We start from the raw sequence: 21,189 nt of genomic DNA on the forward strand, positions 1-21,189 counted from the left end.
TAATCAAGATAATGAACAGACAAAACACACAATGAAAGAAAATATTTGTGGGCCGGGCACAGTAGCTTATGCCTATAATCCCAGTAATTTGGGAGGCCAAGGCGGGCAGATCACCTGAGGTCAGGAGTTCGAGACCAGCCTGGCCAAGATGGTGAAACCCCGTCTCTACTAAAAATATAAAAATTAGCTGGGTGTGGTGGCATGCACTTGTAATCCCAGCTACTTGGGAGGCTGAGGCATGAGATTCACTTGAACCCCGGAGATGGATGTTTCAGTGAGCCAAGATCGCGCCACTGCACTCCAGTCTGGGTCACAGAGTGAGACTTTGTCTCAAAAAAAAGAAAGAAAAGAAAAATAGACATTGCATGTTCTCATTCCTGAGTGAGTGCTAAAAAAGGTGTACACATGGACATAGAGAGTAGAATGATAGATACTGGAGACTCGGAAGGATGAGGGGGTGTTAGGGGGTAGATGATGAGAAATTACTTAATGGGTACAATGTATATTATTTGGATGACAGATATCCTAAAAGCCCTGACTTGACCACTTCTCACATAACATAATTGCATGTCTACCCCATATATATATATACACAAATGTCAACAAGTGTATGAAAACAGATATATATATATATGTCTTTATATATCTATGTTTATATATATATATATATAAAGATGGGCACTGGTCTGACATGACGTGAAGCAGGTGACAAGTGGTAGTATATAATGCAAATTATTTTTTGTTTGGTTTTTGTTTGATTTCTTTTTTTGAGACCGAGACTCATTCTGTCAACCAGGCTGGAATGCAGTGGCATGATCTCTGCTCACTGCAACCTCCACCTCCCTGGTTGGAGCCTCCCGAGCAGCTGGAATTACAGGGGTCCGCCACCATGCCTGGCTAATTTTCGTATTTTTTTTTAGTATAGGCGGGGTTTCGTCATGTTGGCCAGGCTGGTCTCTAACTCCTGGCCTAAGTGATCTGCCCACCTCGGCCTCCCATAGTGCATATATATAAAGATGGGCACTGGTCTGACATGACGTGAAGCAGGTGACAAGTGGTAGTATATAATGCAAATTATTTTTTGTTTGGTTTTTGTTTGATTTCTTTTTTTGAGACCGAGACTCATTCTGTTAACCAGGCTGGAATGCAGTGGCATGATCTCTGCTCACTGCAACCTCCACCTCCCTGGTTGGAGCCTCCCGAGCAGCTGGAATTACAGGGGTCCGCCACCATGCCTGGCTAATTTTCGTATTTTTTTTTTAGTATAGGCGGGGTTTCGTCATGTTGGCCAGGCTGGTCTCTAACTCCTGGCCTAAGTGATCTGCCCACCTCGGCCTCCCATAGTGCTGGGATTACAGGTGCGAGCCACCATGCTCTGCCATTTTTGTTTTTATTTAAATGAAAGGGGCCGGGCGCGGTGGCTCAAGCCTGTAATCCCAGCACTTTGGGAGGCCGAGACGGGCGGATCACGAGGTCAGGAGATCGAGACCATCCTGGCTAACACAGTGAAACCCCGTCTCTACTAAAAAAAAAAATAAAAATAAAAAAAATAAATAAATAAATAAATAAATGAAAGGAAGCAAATTACACTTGGAAGAGGGCCAAGTCAGCAACTTGAGAGATCCAAATGCCGCAGACTGTTAAACAACATAACAGTTTAATGTTTGAACTCATTCAGCACTAAAATTCTTGACTAAGCAGCTACAGTGTTTCAAGTACCATGGCAGGCACCCGGGACTAAGTGATTAACCACAAAAATCTCAGAGGCTGACAGTAACAAGCATGTATTTCACCCCTTCCAGGTCTGTAGGGCGGCTCTGCTTCAAGGCTGAGATCTGCCTGCCCACATGTTTCATTCGGGGACCAGCAGCTCCCAGAGACAAACTGGGCAAACATATTTAACCTTTGCTCTCATTAACATCTGCTACAATTCCATTGGCCAAAGCATAACATATGTCCAAGCCCAACCTCAATGGGGCAGGGAAATATACCTCACCTGCTCTGGGGTGAAGTTTGGGAACGCCATTTGTATTTGTTTCCTAGACTGTGGTAACAGGAACCACAAACTGGGTGGCTTGAGACAATAGAAATCTGGCTGGGCATGATGGTGTACGTCTGTAGTCCCAGCTACTCGGAGGCTGAGGCGGGAGCATCCCTTGAGTCCAGGAGCTCAGTTACAGTGAGCTACGATCACGCCATTGCACTCCAGCCTGGGCAATGGAGTGAGATTCCATCTCTAGAAAATAGTAATTTTTTGAAGTTTTGGATTTTGGAGTATTTTGAATTTTGGATTCTTGGATTAGGGGTGCTCAACCTGTATTTCATAAAGTGTTTGTGTTGCTGTCAAAGCTACATAATTATGCTTTCCGATGGATAAATACTTTTTTTTTTTTTTTTAAGATGGAGGGTCTCACTCTGTTGCCCAGGCTGGAGTGCAGTGTACAGTGGCGCAGTCTCAGCTCACTGCAACGTCCGCCTCCTGGGTTCAAGCAATTCTCCTACCTCAGCCTCCTGAGTGGCTGGGATTATAGGCACCTGCCACTACACCTGGCTAATTTTTGTATTTTTAGTAGAGACGGGGTTTCACCATGTTGGTCAGGCTAGTCTCGAACTCCTGACCTCAGATGATCCACCCACAGCCTTCCAACGTGTTGGGATTGCAGGTGTGAGCCACCACGCCTGGCTTTTTTTTTTTTTTTTTCTGAGACGGAGTCTTGCTCTGTCACCCAGGCTGGGCTCCAGTGACATGATCTTGGCTCACTACAACCTCCGCCTTCCGGGTTCAAGCAATTCTCCTGCCTCAGCCTCCCAAGTAGCTGGGATTACAAACGTGCACCATGACGCCCAGCTACTTTTTGTATTTTTAGTAGAAACAAGGTTTTACCATGTTGGTCAGGCTGGTCTTCAACTCCTGACCTCAAGTAATCCGCCCGCCTCGACCTCCCAAAGTGCTGGGATTACAGGCATGAGCCACCATGGCCTGTTTTATTTTATTTTAAATGTATTTTAAAAGCCTATTTTATTTTAAAATGTAAATCATTATAAATTAATAGTCTCATGACTTTGACTGTTTGTCTTTCCAATTCTTGGTTCTCTGCCCTCCTTCCCCACACCTGTTTCTTCCCTAATACGTCCTGTCTCAGGGAATCATAACTCCATCTCTGTTATGGGCTGAACTGTGTCCCTTTGAAATTTACATGATGAAGTCCTAACCCTCAGTACCTCAGGGTATAATGTTATTTGGAGACAGGGTCTTCAGAGAGAGAGAATCAAGTCAAAATGAAGTCCTTAAGTGGGGGCCCCAATCCAATATGACTAAGGTCCTTGTAAAAAGAGAAAATTTGGGCCACGTGTGGTGACTCCTGCTTGTAATCCCAGCACTTTGGGAGGTCAAGGCAGGAGGACTGCTTGAGCCCAGCAGTTGTAGGCAAGCCTGGGCAACACAGCAAGACCCCATCTTTACAAATAAAAAATAATTAGCCAGGTGTGGTGGCACACGCCTGTAGTCCCGGCTACTAGGGAGGCTGAAGAGGGAGGTTCACTTGAGCCTAGCAGGCTGAGACTTCAGTGAGCCGTGATCATGCCACTGCACTCCAGCAACAAAGTGAGACCTTGTCTCAAAAAAAAAAAAAAAAAGAGACAAGAAAATTTGGACACAGACACACACCAAGTGAAGATAATATACAGAGACATAGGGAGACTGTGGTCATCTACAAGTGAAGGAGAGAGGTCTGAAATAGATTCTTCTTTCAAAACTCTCAGAAAGGCCAGGTGTGGTGGCTCACACCTGTAATCCTATCACTTTGGGAGGCAGAGGCGGGCAGATTGCTTGAGCTCAGGAGTTCGAGACTAGCCTGAGCAACATGGTGAAACCCTGTCTCTACAAAAAATACAAAAATTAGCCGGGCATGGTGGTGCATGCTGGTGGTCCCAGCTACTCAGAAGACTGAGGCGGGAGGATCACTTGAACCTGGGAGGCAGAAGTTGCAGTGAGTTGAGATCATGTCACTGAACTCCAGCCTGGGCAACAGACTGAGACCTATCTCAAACAAACAAACAAACAAACAAAAAAATCCTCAGAAGGAACCAACCTTGATTACTTATGAAGGTAGTTACTATCACTATCATCCCAGAAAACTGGGAAACATGTAGGTAGAATTACTTCTTCATGGTAACATGCAAAAGATCTGGGACCAAATCCAAGCAGTCCATGATTCAAACACCACACTGCATTGCATGTAAGTGCTTTTTTTGGTGAATAGTACTATTGAAGTTTCCCCCACCATCCTCACATTCATTCACTCACAAGTAGCAGTTACCAGCTTTAAACTTGACATCCTCTGGGAACCTCAGCCCCAGACTAGGTGCCTGGACTTCTCATTCCCTTTGGAATGATTCCTTCCAAGTAGCCTCCCTGTCTTTCATGAGAGAGGGAAGCTGCCAGTTTCCTTGGGAACTCGATCCTCGAACCTAACTCTGCCTGGCACAGAGTAGGCGTTTAATGAATACTGAAGGAACAAAAATATACAGTGTTCACTTTTTCTTGAATGAAAACTCTACGATAATATCTTTTGTCCACTTTTCCTTTGTGCTAACACCTTTGTTTGTTTGTTTGTTTGTTTGTTTTGAGACTGACTTGCTAGGTCACCCAGGCTGGACTGCAGTGGTTTAATTTTGGCTTACTGCAACATCCATCTCCCGGGTTCAAGTGATTCTCATGCCTCAGCCTCCTGGTAACTAGATAACTGGGATTACAGATGTGTACCACCACACCCGGCTAATTTTGTATTTTTAGTAGAGATGGGGTTCTGCCATATTGGCCAGGCTGGTCTCAAACACCTGACTTCAGATGATCCGCCCACCTCGGCTTCCCAAAGTGCTGGGATTACAGGCATGAGCTACCACGACTGGCCAGGAACAACCTTTTCTTAATCTAATTTTTTTGCAGGAGACAAATGTTAGCAAATCTCCAAGTCAGAATTAGAAATCCGGGTGCAGCAAGGCCTGTGATGCACACAAGGTGGCGATGGAGGACATAGCATCTTTCACAGCTCCCTGCTGCTGATCTTTTCAAATGAGAAAGGCATTTAATGCTGCTTCATCTTCTGGCTTTTCATCAATGTGGAGGCCCGTCCTTTAGTTTTAGCAATTCAGTGGTGCTCCAAAGAGAATTTCCCCCTCCTTGTTTTCAAATATCTCTTTCATCTGATTTCTTTTCCCTGTTACTGCATAGATCCACCCATGAGCCGAAATAATCTTCTTTGAAATAAAAATATGAATGAACAGGGCCTACCAGAACACTTGGAAAAAAGATTTTGAGTAGGTGTGTGTATTTCCTCTTTTAGACTGTAATTAGTAAGATGGAAATAATCAATCTCCCCCATAGGTTCTGTGTGTGTGTGTGTGTGTGTGTGTGTGTATTTTTTCCTTGGTGTTTTGAAAAGCCTTAAAAATTAACATGGCTGCCTCATGTAAAACCACCTTTAAGCTCTACTAAAGTTTATCAAGGACCACTTATCTTCACACCACACTCACATATTTTTGGACCCAGGAAGGATTACGAAGCCATTTTAGACAGTCAGCTGGTATAGAAAAGCCAGCAGAAGGGAGAGATATTGCAAAATCCCAGAAGGGCCCCAGCTTGAGCCAGGGCTAGCGAGTATCACGTCAGCAGCTGGGGCAGGAGGGAGATGATCTCCATCAACAAGCCTGCTGCTCCCTCTTGGGGAGATGCCTCCCAGGGGTAACTGAGGTCCAACTTAGTCATAGCTATTATTCCTATTTTCCTCATATTTCTTCTCTGCTTCTAACTTAGGGTTGCCCAGCCAACACTTTCTCTTGTGCCGTTTCCCATCCTGATCCCCCATTCTTGAATAGAAGAGTAGAAAGGACGATTCCAAAGAAAAGAAGTCATAAGCCATAAATTTTTCCTTCCTATAAATGAACGTCTTGTGTGTGTACGTGTGTGTTGTCTAGACTAGATACGGATTCTCTGCCTCGTAGCTTCCAACCTAAAGTTCTTTTGACCAGGCATTTTCTTTGTCTTGCTGATCCGTTCTAGAAATCCCTACTAAATGGTCTTCTTTCCAGAGGGGGTTCTATAAATATTAATTCATCAGCTGCCTCATCGTGGTGCAGTGGCAGCCATGCAGTCCTATGACTAATTAATTACTGTTGCTAAAATATTAAATAACTATTCATTATGCAGTCTAAAGACTTTAAGCCCTCGATCTATGCTGTTTTCATCACTTAGGGTGAAGGACAAGAGTTCCTGGGCACCTTGACTCCTGATCTTAAAATATCATTAAGAAGGCCGGGCGCGGTGGCTCAAGCCTGTAATCCCAGCACTTTGGGAGGCCGAGATGGGCGGATCACGAGGTCAGGAGATCGAGACCATCCTGGCTAACATGGTGAAACCCCGTCTCTACTAAAAATACAAAAAACTAGCCGGGCGACGTGGCGGGCGCCTGTAGTCCCAGCTACTTGGGAGGCTGAGGCAGGAGAATGGCGTGAACCCGGGAGACGGAGCTTGCAGTGAGCTGAGATCCGGCCACTGCACTCCAGCCTGGGTGGCAGAGCGAGACTCCATCTCAAAAAAAAAAAAAAAAAAAAAAAAAAAAAAAAAATCATTAAGAGTAGAAGAAATAGGCCGGGCGCGGTGGCTCAAGCCTGTAATCCCAACACTTTGGGAGGCCGAGACGGGCGGATCACAAGGTCAGGAGATCGAGACCATCCTGGCTAACACGGTGAAACCCCGTCTCTACTAAAAACTACAAAAAACTAGCCGGGCGAGGTGGCGGCGCCTGTAGTCCCAGCTACCCAGGAGGCTGAGGCAGGAGAATAGCGTGAACCCGGGAGGCGGAGCTTGCAGTGAGCTGAGATCCGGCCACAGCACTCCAGCCTGGTGACAGAGCGAGACTCCGTCTCAAAAAAAAAAAAAAAAAAAAAAAAAAAAAAAAAAAAAAAGAGTAGAAGAAATAAGACTAAGTATAGAAGAAATTTTATCTGAACTATTTAAGATGGTTAGAGTCCTGAATCTAAGCATTTAAAAATTGTGATGGGCTGGTCATAGTGGCTCATGCCTGTAATCCCAGAGCTTTAGGGAGGCCAAGATGTGAAGATCACTTTGAGGCTAGAAGTTGGAGATCAGCCTAGGCAACATAGGGAGAGCCCATCTCTACAAAAATCTTTTAAAAATGAAAAAATACCAGCCTGGCCAACATGGTGAAACCCCATCTCTACTAAACATACAAAAATTAGCCGGGTGTGGTGGTGGATGCCTATAATCCCAGCTACTTGGGAGTCCGAACCAGGAGAATCACTTGAACCCGGGAGGCAGAGGTTGCAGTGAGCCAACACCTATCCATTGCACTCCAGCCTGGGTGACAGAGTGAAACTCCATCTCAAAATAAATAAAATAAAATAGGCCGGGCACCGTGGCTCACGCCTGTAATCCCAGCACTTTGGGAGGCCAAGGCCGGTGGATCACCTGAGGTCAGGACTTTGAGACCAGCCTGACCAACATGGTGAAACTCTGTCTCTATTAAAAATACGAAATTGGCTGGACGTTTGGTGGTGCATGTCTGTAATCCCAGCTACTTGGGAGGCTGAGGCAGGAGAATTGCTTGAACCCAGGAGGCAGAGGTTGTGGTGAGCCGAGATCGCACCATTGCACTCCAGCCTGGGCAATAAGAGCAAAACTCTGTCTCTAAACAAACAAACAAACAAAATTAGCTTGGCATGGTGATGTGTAGCTGTAGTCCTAGCTACTTAGAAGGCTGAGGTGGGAGGACTGCTTGAGCCCAGGAGGTTGAAGCTGCAATGAGCCATGGTTGTGTCACTGCACTCCAGCCTGGGTGCCAGAGAGAGACCCTGTCTCTATTGTTTTATATTTTTTTGAGACAGAGTCTTGCTCTGTCACCCAGGCTGGAGTGCAGTAGTGCGATCTTGGCTCACTGCAACCTCCACCTCCTGGGTTCAAGTGATTCTCCTGCCTCAGCCTCCTGACTAGCTGGGACTACAGGTGCACGCCACCATGCCTGGCTAATTTTTATATATTTTTTAGTAGAGAAAGGATTTTACCGTGTTGGCCAGGTGAACTCCTGACTTCAGGTGATCTGCCCGCCTCAGCCTCCCAAAGTGCTGGGATTACAGGCGTGAGCCACTGCGCTCTGCCTGTTTTATTACTTTTTAAGTGATAAAAATATACAAGCAATAGAGAACAATCTCATCTCAGTAGTTCCAGACCAGCCCCACACTCCCATGGCAACCCACTTTAAACATCTGGTGTTTTGTTTTTTTTTTTTTTTTTTTTTTTAGAAGGAATCTTGCTCTGTCGCCCAGGCTGGAGTGTAGTGGTGCGATCTGGGTTCACTGCAAGCTCCACCTCCCGGGTTCACGCCGTTCTCCTGCCTCAGCCTCCCAAGTAGCTGGGACTACAGGCGCCCACCACCAGGCCCGGCTAATTTTTTGTATTTTTAGTAGAGACGGGGTTTCACCGTGTTAGCCAGGATGGTCTTGATCTCCTGACCTCATGATCCGCCTGCCTCGGCTTCCCAAATTGCTGGGATTACAGGCGTGAGCCACCGCGCCTGGCATCTGGTGTGTATTTGCTCATGCATTCTTCTTTACACGTATAGTTTTCCTTTCTTGCTTTTATAAAATGGCACTGGTGGACATATATATATATATTTGGTGGGGAGGGAGGGATAGGGTCTCCCTCAGTCGCCAGGGCTGGAGTGCAGTGGCAAGGTAACAACTCACTGCAGCTTCCACCTCTTGGGTTCAAGAAGAGATCCTCCTGGCTCAGCCTCCCGAGTAGCTGGGACTACAGGCGCTTGCTACCCTGCCCCACTAATTTTTATTTATTTATTTATTTTTTGGGGGGGGGGGTTGGGACGGAGTCTCGCTCTGTCACCCAGACTGGAGTGCAGTGGTGCAATCTCGGCTCACTGCAAGCTCCGCCTCCTGGGTTCAGGCCATTCTCCTGCCTCAGCCTCCAGAGTAGCTGGGACTACAGGCGCCCGCCACCACGCCTGGCTAATTTTTTGTATTTTTGGTAGAGACGGGGTTTCACCGTGTTAGCCAGGGTGGTCTCGATCTCCTGACCTCGTGATCCGCCCGCCTCGGCCTCCCAAAGTGCTGGGATTACAGGCGTGAGCCACTGCGCCCGGCCTACTAATTTTTATTTTTTGTAGAGATGGGGTCTTCCTGTGTTGCTCAGGCTGGCCTCAAACTCCTGGGCTCAAGCAATCCTCCTGCTTCAACTTCCCAAAGTGCTGGGATTACAGGTGTGAGCCACTGCACCCGGCCTAGTGAGCATATTTTTAAGGTGTATGTCAATTAGTGTGGAACACTGATGGAATGAACATAGCAATAATTAGAACTGCCACTCACGGAGCACATACTAGGTGTCGGGCACTGGGCACCAAGCATTGTTGACAGACGCTTTATTTTTTGTTTTGAGTGCTTACTGGGTACTAGACTTTTCAGTAAATATTAATCACCTACTATGCTATTCTACCAAGTGCTTATGAACAAGTGTGCAGCGCCTATTCTGCGCCAGCCTTTCGCTTGCATCTCATTTAAACGTGAAAATAAGGAGTAACCTCTATGCTCTGCCCAGCGTGGGGGCGCGGGTCCGAGCAAGGGGTGCACACCTGAGTAGGGACAGGACCGGGGAGGCGGCGTCCTCTTCCCTGGCGTGCTGCAGAGCCAGGGCTACCCTGAATGGCCAGGCGGAGAAGGGGCCCGGCAGAGGTCAGGCTGAGGGCAAGCGGCAGCAAAGGGCGAGGCGGAGGTCCAGGCCACCCCGGTGGCAGGATCCACGGAGCAGTGGGCGGGGCGGCGGGCGGGGCCTGTATTGTCCGCTCCGCGGGGCATGCCGGGAGCCCCGCCCCCAACATGGCGTCTCACTGACAGTTGGCTGCCGAGCGGCAGAGGCGGATCCTGCTCCTGAGGGCGGCGGCGGCGGCGGCGGCGGCGGCTGCGGGGCCGGGGTCTCCCGGGCCGGGGTTGGGGGGGGATGGCGACTCGGACCGCCTAGGGCGGAGCTGCACGGGCGAGGCTGCAAGCGGGTCGCCGCTGGCGGGCGCGGCGGCCGCTGCCATGGACTGGTGATCGCGGCTGCTGCTGCTCCGTCTCCGCCGTCCGGGCGTCTGCTCCTCAGCTCCAAGCCCTCAGCCGGGGCCATGGGCTCGTCGGCGGCCGCGGCGGCGGCGGCGGCGGCGGCCGCTGACTCGGCACAGTGGCTCTCGGTGAAGGAGGAGACCATCTTCCTGCACGACGGGCTGATCCGGGTCACCGACCTGGCCGAGTTGCCCAGCGAGATCCTCGGGGCCCCGGAGGCCGCCGACACCGACCTGGAGGTGAGCGAGGCGGCCCCCGGCCCCCGCCATCGGACTGGCCCACTCGCCCGGCGCCCCCGGGTCGGGCCCCTTCCTCGCCCCAGCCGTGGGCCTCGCCTCCCAGGGGCTGCCGAGGCAGGTGTGTGTGGGCGCGGGGCGGGCAGGTGGGGGCCACGGCCGCAGGTCTGCAGACCGCCCGCCCCGCTCTCCCTCCCTCCCTCCTCGGGGCCTGGCGCCCGCTGGGGATTTCATTTGTGGTTTTCTTTTGAGCGTTCCGACACCCGGCATTTTATTAGACTAGCGCCCGGCTCGGCCTTCATGCCCCTGAGGAGCCGCCGCCACCACCCGGGCCTCCCTCCCCTCCCCCACGGGCTCCCTGGACCCACTTCCAGGGCACACTCAGGTTGCTTAGCTTTGGGAACATTTTTATTTTAACACTGTGCACCCTCCCACCCTTTTCTTCCCTAGTTCTGTGTTTTTTTTTTCTTTTTTCCGGGAGAGGGTAGTGGCAGCTGCGGGTCCGCGGTGGGCAATCCAGCAACTTCTCTGTGTTGTGTCTGGGATGGATTGACACGGGGCCTTTGTCAGGGAAGCGGGCGGTGTGGACAGCGAGAGGGATGCTCCAGCGGCCCTCCGTGCGCTCTCGGCGAAGGGTCACTGGCGCGTTAGGCCGCAGGGCCTTTTTGTGTGTCCGGGGGTCGCCGAGCATCCCGGATTCAGAGCTGTGTGTGGCAGGTGCAACAGCAGATCTCATCAGTTGAGCTGCTTGGCCTTGGGGGCAGAAGGGAACCAAACGTGCTTGGTTGGTGGGAACTTTCCATCGACTTCACTTGGGTTCGTATTCGCCTAGAGGTGGGAATACTGGCAGTGGCGTTTCATGGAGGCCAGCGGATGCTGACACTGCTCCCCCTCTACTTCGTGGGATGACATTTTGATGTGTAGGTAGCATGGGGTGTCATCAAATTCTTACTGCCGTATGGAGAGCTTTCTGGGGTAGGCGCAGAGAGGATGGCCTATCTTCTGGCTATAAACGGAATGCGAGGAATCTTTTGTGTTTTGCGGTTTTGCATGCAGTTTGGCTTTACGCACAACGAACATTTATAGAAATGAATTAAAAGCCATTACTGTGTGTTTCTGGAAACGGCAGTGATCAGATCGCATTGGCCGAGACATTTGGACGTGCTTGAGATGCGAATACGTTCCTCTGTATTTTTGTGTCTGGATTTGCGGTTGCTTCACTTCCGTTGTGAACTCTTAATTGACTTATTTTACAATCTAGTCACCAAAAAGAGGAGGATATGGTTGGTAGGGAATTCCTAACATGGAATCATCGTTTTATTGTGTCTCATTTGGGCCTGTTCTATAAAAAGCAAGGTGTGTCTGAGTGTCTTATCTGCCTGAAAACTCAAGGGGTATTATGCTATGATAGTGGAATCTTTTAATTGGCTGTGTTGTGTGTGAAAGGTGGGAAGTGGATGCTCTTTGTTTCTTTCTTTTCTTTTTTTTTTACCCCCAGACCGAGTCTTGCTCTGTCGCCCAGGCTGGAGTGCAGTGGCGCGATCTCAGCTCACTGCAACCTCCGCCTCCCGGATTCAAGTGATTCTCCTGCCTGTGCCTCCCGAGTAGCTGGGATTACAGGCGTGCCCCACCACGCCCGGCTAATTTTTGTATTTTTAGTAGAGACAGGGTTTCACCATGTTGGCCAGGCTGGTTTCGAACTCCTGACCTCAAGTGATCTGCCCGCCTTGGCTTCCCAAAGTGCTGAGATTACAGGCATGAGCCACTGTGCCGTGCCTATGCTCTTTGTTTCTTAAAGACTAATCCAAGTTCACAGAACCAAAATTTATATATATGTCATTTATGTAATTTATTTATTTTTAGGATTAGAAAGAGTAGGATTAAAGTATCTGTGCTGTTAAGTTGGTTTTCCTAAAATGTTTGTAAATGTATTGCATGAATTTGTCAGTTATTTCTACAGAAGAATGGTTTTAAAAGGAAAGAACCTCTCTGGCCTGCTAGATTTTGTTTTTTTTAATTGCTTTTTAAATTTATGGTCTGATTTCTCAGAAACTAGTATGTGTATGGGTGATACACTGGTAGCAGTGCATAACTTTTTTCATTCTTTCCATGTTATACAGGCTCCATGGTCTCAGGAGAAATAGCTAAGAATATTTTTGTGGCTATTAGATTTGTGTTTGGGTGTATTCATATATATATATATATAATCTTTTTGTTTGTTTGTTTGTTTGTTTTTGAGACAGAGTCTCTCTCTGTTGCCCAGGCTAGAGTGTAGTGGCTTGATCTAGATCTCAGCTCACTGCAACCTCTGCCTCCCGGCTTGAAGCAATTTTCCTGCCTCAGCTTCCCAAGTAGCTGGGATTACAGGCATGCACCACTATGCTGGGCTAATTTTTGTATTTTTTAGTAGAGACAAGGTTTTGTCACGTTGGCCAGGCAGGTCTCGAACTCCTGACCTCAGGTGATCCGCCTGCCTCGGCCTCCCAAAGTGCTGGGATTACAGGCATGAGCCACCACTCCTGGTACATATTTAATTACTTAATAATGTTGATTAAATGTATCCTACATGTCAGGCATTATTTTATTAAATTCTCAAAAGAGCCTAACAGTTGGAAATATTGCACTCATTGTACAGATGAAGGAAGTGCAGAGTAATTATTCAACTTGCTCAAGAGCACATAAAGAGCTTGCACATTAACCTAGTTCTGTTCACTGCATATCTGCTCCTCATCATAATACTTTATTGCTTCCATGCATGTATAGTATTTGTATTTGCAATGTTTTAAATTTCATAACTGGCTACAGAAGGAAGAATCTCTATTTTCTTTAGTAACTGTTTCTTTTTCATATTTGAGGAAGATTCCTGGTTTATTAATTTTTAAAAAGCTATCTTTTGAAATACCACCACATCCATGAAATACAGTCTTCCAAGCCTCTCCTTCCAGTGGACATCTGAGTGAATAATAGCCATTTTCCACAGAGTTTTATAATATATAGAATCCTTTAGTTAACACTTTTGGATTATGAGGGACGGGACTCACTGCAGAAGAGTGCAATAGTCTTAGAATTTTAGAGCAAGAAGAGACTTTAGAGATAATAATTTCCCTCATTTTAGAACAAAGTTCTCTGAGATCAGGAGATCTCAGAGATCAGGAGATGAGGTTATGGCTTAGTCACTATAGCGTAGCTAGTTGTGGCAGGGCAACGACTAGACCCTGGCTTTTCTGCGTTTGGATTCTAGTGTTCTGTTCACCCTGTCAGCACTGCTCGAAGTCAATCTAAAGAAAGAATCCCTCCTGAGAAGCAGATCAACATTAACTTAGTATTTTAATTTAAGCAGATCCAGAGTATTTGAATTAAAATTTTTCTTCCCAGTAAGTTCCCTCCCACCTTCCCTCCCTCCATCCCTTCCTTCCTTCCTTCCTTCCTTCCCTCCCTCCCTCCCTCCCTCCCTTCCTTCCTTCCCTCCCTCCCTCCCTCCCTTCCTTCCTTCCTTCCCTCCCTCCCTCCCTCCCTTCCTTCCTTCCTTCTTTTTAAGACCGAATTTCATTCTTGTTGCCCAGGCTGGAGTGCAGTGATGCGATCTTGGCTCACTGCAACCTCCACCTCCCAGGTTCAAGCGATTCTTCTGCCTCAGCCTTCCAATTAGCTGGAATTACAGGTATGTGCCACCATGCCCAGCTAATTTTGTATATTTAGTAGAGACTTGGTTTCACCAGGCTGGTCTCGAACTGAACTCAAGTGATCTGCCTTCCTTAGCCTCCCAAAGTGCTGAGATTATAGGCGTGAGCCACTGCAACCAGCCTCTTTTTTTTTTTTTTAAGCAATAAATAATGTTTAATCAACTAATTCATTCAACAAGTATTGCTGGAATTTAGAGTGAGCTGGGCCAACTGTCCTGGATGTTGGGGATATAGCAGTGGATAAAATAAAATCCTTGTCCTCAAAAAGCTTATAATTTATTGGGATGATACAGACAATGACAAATATGTAACATGACATAGAGGCAAATGATAAGTGCTAAAGAGAAAAGTATAGCTCAGTAAAAAGATGGAGAGCATTGGAAAGAGGGCTCTGGTTTTTTGTTTTAATTTTTTTATTAGAGATGGGGCCTTGCTATATTGTCCAGACTGATCTTGAATTCCTCCTGGCCTCAAGTGATCCTCCCAGAGTGCTTAGTATGAGTCACTGCACACAGCCAACTGTCCTGTTTTATTTTATTTTATTTTTAATTATTTATTTTTGAGACAGAGATTCTCGCTGTTTCCCAGGCTGGAGTGCAGTGGTGCCATCTCTGTTCACTGCAACCTCCACCTCCTGAGTTCAGGTGACTCTCCGGCCTCAGCCCCCTGAGGAGCTGGAATTACAGGCACGCACCACCACGCTTTGCTAATTTTTGTATTTTTAGTAGAGATGGGGTTCACCATGTTGGTCAGGCTGGTCTTGAACTCTGGACCTCAGGTGATCCACCCACCTCTGCCTCCCAAAGAGTTGGGATTACAGGCGTCAGGCACCACACCCAGCCTGTCCTGTTTTATATAGGGTGGACATGAAAGGAAAGCCCAGGATGGCTTTTGAGCAGAGACCTGAAGGGAAGGAGGGAGTATACCATATGGCTACCCGGGAAAGAACATCCCATACAGAGACGACAGCAAGAGGCAAGTCCTTGAGAGGGAAGCGTCCTCAGCATATTTGGAGCTCTGAGCCCAGTAAGCTAAAGCGGAAAGGAGAGATAGGGAGCAGGGGATACAGATCAAGTAGATCCTTGTAGGTGAGGGCTTTGGATCTTACTATGAGTGAATTAAGAATGCAGAGTGTAGCCGGGCGTGGTGGCTCACGCCTGTAATCCCAACACTTTGGGAGGCTGAGGTGGGCAGATCACGAGGTCAGGAGATTGAGACCATCCTAGCTAACACAGTGAAACCCCGTCTCTACTAAACATTAAAAACAAAACAAAACAAAAAAATAGCCGGGCGTGGTGGCGGGCGCCTGTAGTCCCAGCTACTGGGGAGGCTGAGGCAGGAGAATGGTGTGAACCCAGGAGGCGGAGCTTGCAGTGAGCCGAGATCCTGCCACTGCACTGCAGCCTGGGTGACAGAGTGAGACTCCATCTCAAAAAAAAAAGAATGCAGAGTGAGTCTTTTTCTTGTCCTTTAAAATAGCCATTTGTTAGAACATGTGGAAAAAGGGAAAGAGAAAAAAAAAAAAGAAAAAAATAGCCGTTTGTATTTATTTTAATTTTATGTTACTGGTGGAAAGCAAAAGGCGTATAGAAATTATTATTATTATTTATTTTAGACAAGAGTCTTGCTCTGTTGCCCCGTCTAGGGTGCAATGGCTCGATCTCAGTTCACTGCAACCTCTGCCTCTCAGGTTCAAGGGATTCTCCTGCCTCAGCCTGCCGAGTACCTGGGATTACAGGCGACCACCACCCAGCTAATTTTTTTTATTTTTATTTTTAGTAGAGATGGGGGTTTCACCATATTGGCCAGGCTGGTCTTGAACTCCTGAGCTCAAGTGATCCAATCCAACCGCCTCTACCTCTGAAAGTTTTGGGATTGCAGACGTGAGCCACCATGACCGGCTTAGGAATTTTAAAAAATATATTGAAATAAATAGGGCCGGGCGCGGTGGCTCAAGCCTGTAATCCCAGCACTTTGGGAGGCCGAGACGGGCGGATCACGAGGTCAGGAGATCGAGACCATCCTGGCTAACACGGTGAAACCCCGTCTCTACTAAAAAATACAAAAAAATTAGCCGGGCGAGGTCGCGGGCGCCTGTAGTCCCAGCTACTCGGGAGGCTGAGGCAGGAGAATGGCGTGAACCCGGGAGGCGGAGCTTGCAGTGAGCTGAGATCTGGCCACAGCACTCCAGCCTGGGTGACAGAGCGAGACTCCGTCTCAAAAAAAAAAAAAAAAAAAGAAATAAATATACATTTAAGAGAAATAAAAAAGCTATAACTCAAAAGTAACATCTCAGATGTTATTGCATTTTGCATTGAATTTCATAGAACATTATCCTTTTTAAAATAAAGGGAATTTAAGAGGGGGAAAAAAAGGAATAGCTTACTTGTGGAAATTCCAAAAGCGTTCTGCTTCCTATCCCATTTTTCTTTACAAACTGCAGTTGGGAACAAGCAGGCATCGTATATAAGAGTGTTGACAGAGAAGCTGATTAACTTACCCAAGGTGGCTAAGATATTTCTTACTCCACAGTTGAGGTTTATTTGAAATTTAAGCATTTTGGTTAGTGCTTCTCATATTTCATGGTGTTTGCTTGTAAGTACTCCCTCTCCACCCTGCCCCACACCACACAAAAACTTGAACATGAATGTTTAAGTCAGCTTTATTTGTGACTGCCCAAAGCTGGAAACAATCCAAATGTCCGTCAGCAGGTGAATGGATAAACAGATGTGGTACATCCATACAGTGGAATATTACTCAGCAACAAAAACAAATGAACCGTTGGTACTCACAACGTGGATTTATGCTGAGTGGAAGAAACCAGACAAACAGGAGTACATACTGTAAGACTCCATTTCTATGAAATTTTGGAAATGCAGACTCATGTGTAGTGGTTGCCTGGGGGTAGAGGCGGGCAGGAAATGATGAGAGGGACAGAGTATAAAGGAGCATGAAGAAACTTTTGGGGCGATGGCTATTTCCCTATTTTGATTGTGGTGATGGCTTCACATTTGTATATGTATGTCAAAACTCATTAAATCACACACTTTAAATATGTGCAGTTTACTGTATGGCAACTATATGTTAATTAACAAATGAAACCTAATAAATGCAAAAGGGTTTTTGTTTATTATTTTGTTTTGCCAAAAAAGAAAAGGGGCGTTTGGGTTTGAAGTTGATCAGCTGAAATCGTCAAGGCTTTAAATACTTATCATACACTCAAGTGAAATATTTGAGATGATATTTAGATTTATGTTGATCTATTCTCCTAGGAGGACACTGCTAGCCTATATATCCTTTGTGCAAAATCCTTTGGAAAGTGTTTATGTACTTTCATAGAATTCTAGATTTGGAAGAGTTAATGAATAAGCGAATAAACTACCCTTGTTCACCAGCAGTGTCGATTACCATGCAATTAATGAGCACTGTAATAGGAGTCACTGAATCATGGTGCAGTATTCTCTGAGCTTGGGCAAAAGGCCCAATAGGCTTTCAGGCTTGTCTGGCTCAAGCTGTAAAATGAGAATGAAGTATTTGAGGGCTGTGGGAGACAGTATTGCTTTGAAGTTAAAGTCAGGTTTAAAGAGTCAAACTGGGATCGAAATTCTAGCTCTGCTCCTTGCTTGCTGTGTGACCTTGGGCAAATTCTATACCTTTTTTTAAACATATTTTTCTAGGGACAGGTTCTCTGTTGCTGGCCGGAGAGCAGTGGTGTGATTATAGTTCACTGCAGCCTCACACTCCTGTGCTTTAAGTGGTCTTCCCACCTTAGCCTCCTGAGTAGCTGGGACTACAGGTGTGCTACTAATTTTTAAATGTTTTATAGAGATGGAGTCATGCTGTGTTGTCAGGCTGGTTGTGAACTCCTGGCCTCAAGCAATCCTCCTGTCTCAGTCTCCCAAAGTGCTGGGATTACAGGTGTGAGCCACTGCGCCTGGCCTAATTCCATAACTTCAGAAATCCCTAGTTACTTTTTTTTTTTTTTTTTGAGACAGAGTCTCGTTCTGTCGCCCAGGCTGGAGTGAAATAGCATGATCGCAGCTCACTGCAACCTTTGCCTCCCAGGTTGAAGTGGTTCTCCTGCCTCAGCCTCCCGAGTAGCTGGGATTACAGGCTTGCATCACCATGCCTGGCTAATTTTGTATTTTTAGCAGACATGGGGTTTTACCATGTTGGCCAGGCTGGTCTGGAACTCCTGACCTTTGGTGATCCACCCGCCTCAGCCTCCCAAAGTGCTGGGATTATATGTGTGAGCCACCGTGCCCAGCCCCTAGTTACTTCTTCTGGTGCATCTTCTTAGTCATCATTGTCACTATCTCTACCACTACCACGACAACAGCGCCAGCATATTGAGTGGCACATTCTGTGCTAAGTACTTCACATCCATTATTTTATTTAATCCTCACAAAAAACATGAGGTTGGTACTGGATTATCTTTATTTTTATTGTTTTTGTTTGTTTTTTGTTTTGTTTTGTTTGTTTGTTTTGAAATGGAGTCTTACTCTGTCGCCCAGGCTGGAGTGCAATGGCGTGATCTTGGCTTACTGCAACCTCCGCCTCCTAGGTTCAAGTGATTCTCCTGCCTCAGCCTCCCAAGTAACTGGGATTACAGGCCCGTGCCACCACGCCCGGCTATTTTTTGTATTTTTAGTAGAGACAGGGTTTCACCATGTTGGCCAGGCTAACTCCTGACCTCAAGTGATCCACCCTCCTCGGCCTCCCAAGTGTGGGGATTCCAGGTGTGAGCCACCGTGCCCAGCCTAGAATTATCTTTATTTTATAAAAGAGGAAACTGGCACAGACAAAAGTTAAGTAACTTGACAAAGGTCAGATAGTTAGTGGCAAAGCTAAAACTGAAAGAGATCTGTCTGATTCCAGCCCTGAGTCCATATTCTTGAACTATTGTTACACTATCATCATCTATAAGAGTGGGAATAATGATAGGGCTAATGTCAGAATTAAAAAGATGGAGGTGGCCAGATATGGTATCATGCCTGTAATCTCATTACTATGGGAGGGGCAAGGAGTGGGTTGGAGTTCAAGACTCCAACTATCTATCATTTCTATGGGAGGGGCAAGGAGTGGGTTGGACAACATGGCAAAACTCTGTCCCTACAAAAAAATACAATAAAATTAGCTGGGCATGGTGGCATGCACTTGCAGTCCCAGCTACTCAGGAGGCTGAGGCTGAAAAATCACTTGAGCCCAGGAGGCAAAGGTTGTAGTGAGCCAAGATTGTGTCACTGCACTCCAGCCTGGGTGACAGAGCCAGACCCTGTCTCAAAAAGAAAAAAAAAAAATAATAAGATGGATGTGGGCTGAGTGTGGTGGCTCATGCCTGTAATTCCAGCACTTGAGAGGCCAAGGCAGGAGAATTGATTGAGGCCAGGAGTTCAAGACCAGCCTGGGCAACATAGCAAGATCCCATCTCTACAAAACATTTTAAAATTAGCTGGGCATGGTTGGCTACTTGGGAGGCTGAGGTGGGAGGATCACTTGAGTCCAGGAGCTGGAAGAGGCAGTAAGCTATGATTGTGCCACGGTACTCCAGCCTGCATGACAGAGTGATATCCTGACACCAAAATATTAAAAAAAAAAAAAAAATGTGATTATGTTTAAAGTGTATATTGACTCTCTTTATAAGGTGCTATGTTGCTTGGAAGTTATTTTATTCATATTCAACCAGCTGCCTATTGTATTTGAAAGCAAAACTATCCCATCAACATAATTTTTTCTATAGTAGTGGAATAGTTTTTTGTTTGTTTTTTTGGTGATCCCTGCGGAATTTTTTTTTTTTTGAGACGGACCTTTGCTCTCATTGCCCAGGCTGGAGTGCAATGGCGCAATCTCGGCTCACCACAACCTCCACCTCCCGGGTTTTAGCGATTCTCTTGCCTCAGCCTCCCTAGTAGCTGGGATTACAGGCATATGCCACCACGCCTGGCTCATTTTGTAGTTTTGGTAGACACAGGGTTTCTCCATGTTGGTCAGTCTGGTCTCAAACTCCTGACCTCAGGTGACTTGCTTGCCTCAGCCTCCCAAAGTGTTGGGATTACAGGTGTGAGCCACTGTATCCTGCTGGAATTTTCTTTCCTTTTTTTTTTTCTTTTTGATATGGAATTTCTCTCTCATTGCCCAGGCTGTAGTGCAATGGCATGATCTCAGCTCACTAAAACCTCTACCTCTTGGGTTCAAGCGATTCTTCTGCCTTGGCCTCCGGAGTAGCTGAGATTACAGGCATGTGCCACCATGCCGAGATAACTTTGTATTTTTAGAAGAGACAGGGTTTCACTATGTTGGTCAGGCTGCTCTTGAACTCCTGACCTCAGGTGGTCCACCCACCTCGGCCTCCCAGAGTGCTGGGATTACAGGTGTGAGCCACTGTGCCTGGCTGGAATTTTCTTCCTTCCCAATTAGTTTGCAATATGGCTAGGCAGATGAAATGATAGATAGTCTCTGTTTCAGTTTTTCTCCAATAGCAAGACCCTAAGGTCTTGATAAATAAATCAGCTTTGATTATTATCTGTCCTCTTGGCTTCCATCTTGACTGTCATAAAATACCACCTGTTGGCTCGAGATACTGGGTGGGTGGTCATGCATCTCTTCTTTCCTAGGTCTGAAGGTAACTGTGGTGATAATTATGAAAGGACTGTCAATTGCTGAAAGTGTCCCATGCTTTCGCCTCCCCACCTTTCCCTCTTGTTTTACAAAGTGGTTGTGGGGTGAACACAAGGAGTGTAGTCTGCTTTACAAGATGTTTAGTCAATAGTTGCAGACAAATGTAAATAACAGCAGGTGATCAGCTATGGGACAAATGCATAGTTATTTCAAAAGGAGAGAAGATTGCAGAAATTGTGTAACGATTATTTTGATCCTGCATTTTAAGCACAGCTTACGTATCTATTAATTAAAAAAACAACAACAACTATGAGTAGTACATGAATACATTACTGACAAAATGGAAATAACAGGTAAACCTGAAGTCCCTTTTAAGCACCATCTCTAATTTGGATCTTTGTGTCCTTCCTGCCCTGGCTAACTTAGTGACAATTTTTTTCATGTGTATCCTTCAAGACCATTTTAAAATTTTGGTGTGTATATAACACATTCTATTTTTTTCTTTTTTACATAAAGATGTCATA

The 21,189-nt window shown here is 46.4% G+C and overlaps 1 protein-coding gene across 6 annotated transcripts in view; it reads left to right on the plus strand.

Annotated features, from left to right (window-relative positions):
* Positions 1-9,883: 9,883 nt before the first annotated feature.
* Positions 9,884-21,189, plus strand: part of HECTD4 (HECT domain E3 ubiquitin protein ligase 4) — a 229,416-nt gene continuing 218,110 nt past the window's right edge. For 4 of the 6 annotated variants that reach the window (XM_030938335.1, XM_030938336.1, XM_030938337.1 and 1 more), the window contains exon 1: positions 10,009-10,367. In XM_030938335.1, the coding sequence (XP_030794195.1) occupies positions 10,191-10,367 (177 nt within the window). In that variant the 5' untranslated portion in view covers positions 10,009-10,190. Of the gene's footprint in view, positions 10,368-21,189 lie in introns of all 6 variants that reach the window. The other 2 variants (XM_030938338.1, XM_030938339.1) reach the window with 2 other exon arrangements.

Source organism: Rhinopithecus roxellana, chromosome 10 (genome assembly GCF_007565055.1).
Source record: "Rhinopithecus roxellana isolate Shanxi Qingling chromosome 10, ASM756505v1, whole genome shotgun sequence".
Lineage (NCBI taxonomy): Eukaryota > Metazoa > Chordata > Mammalia > Primates > Cercopithecidae > Rhinopithecus > Rhinopithecus roxellana.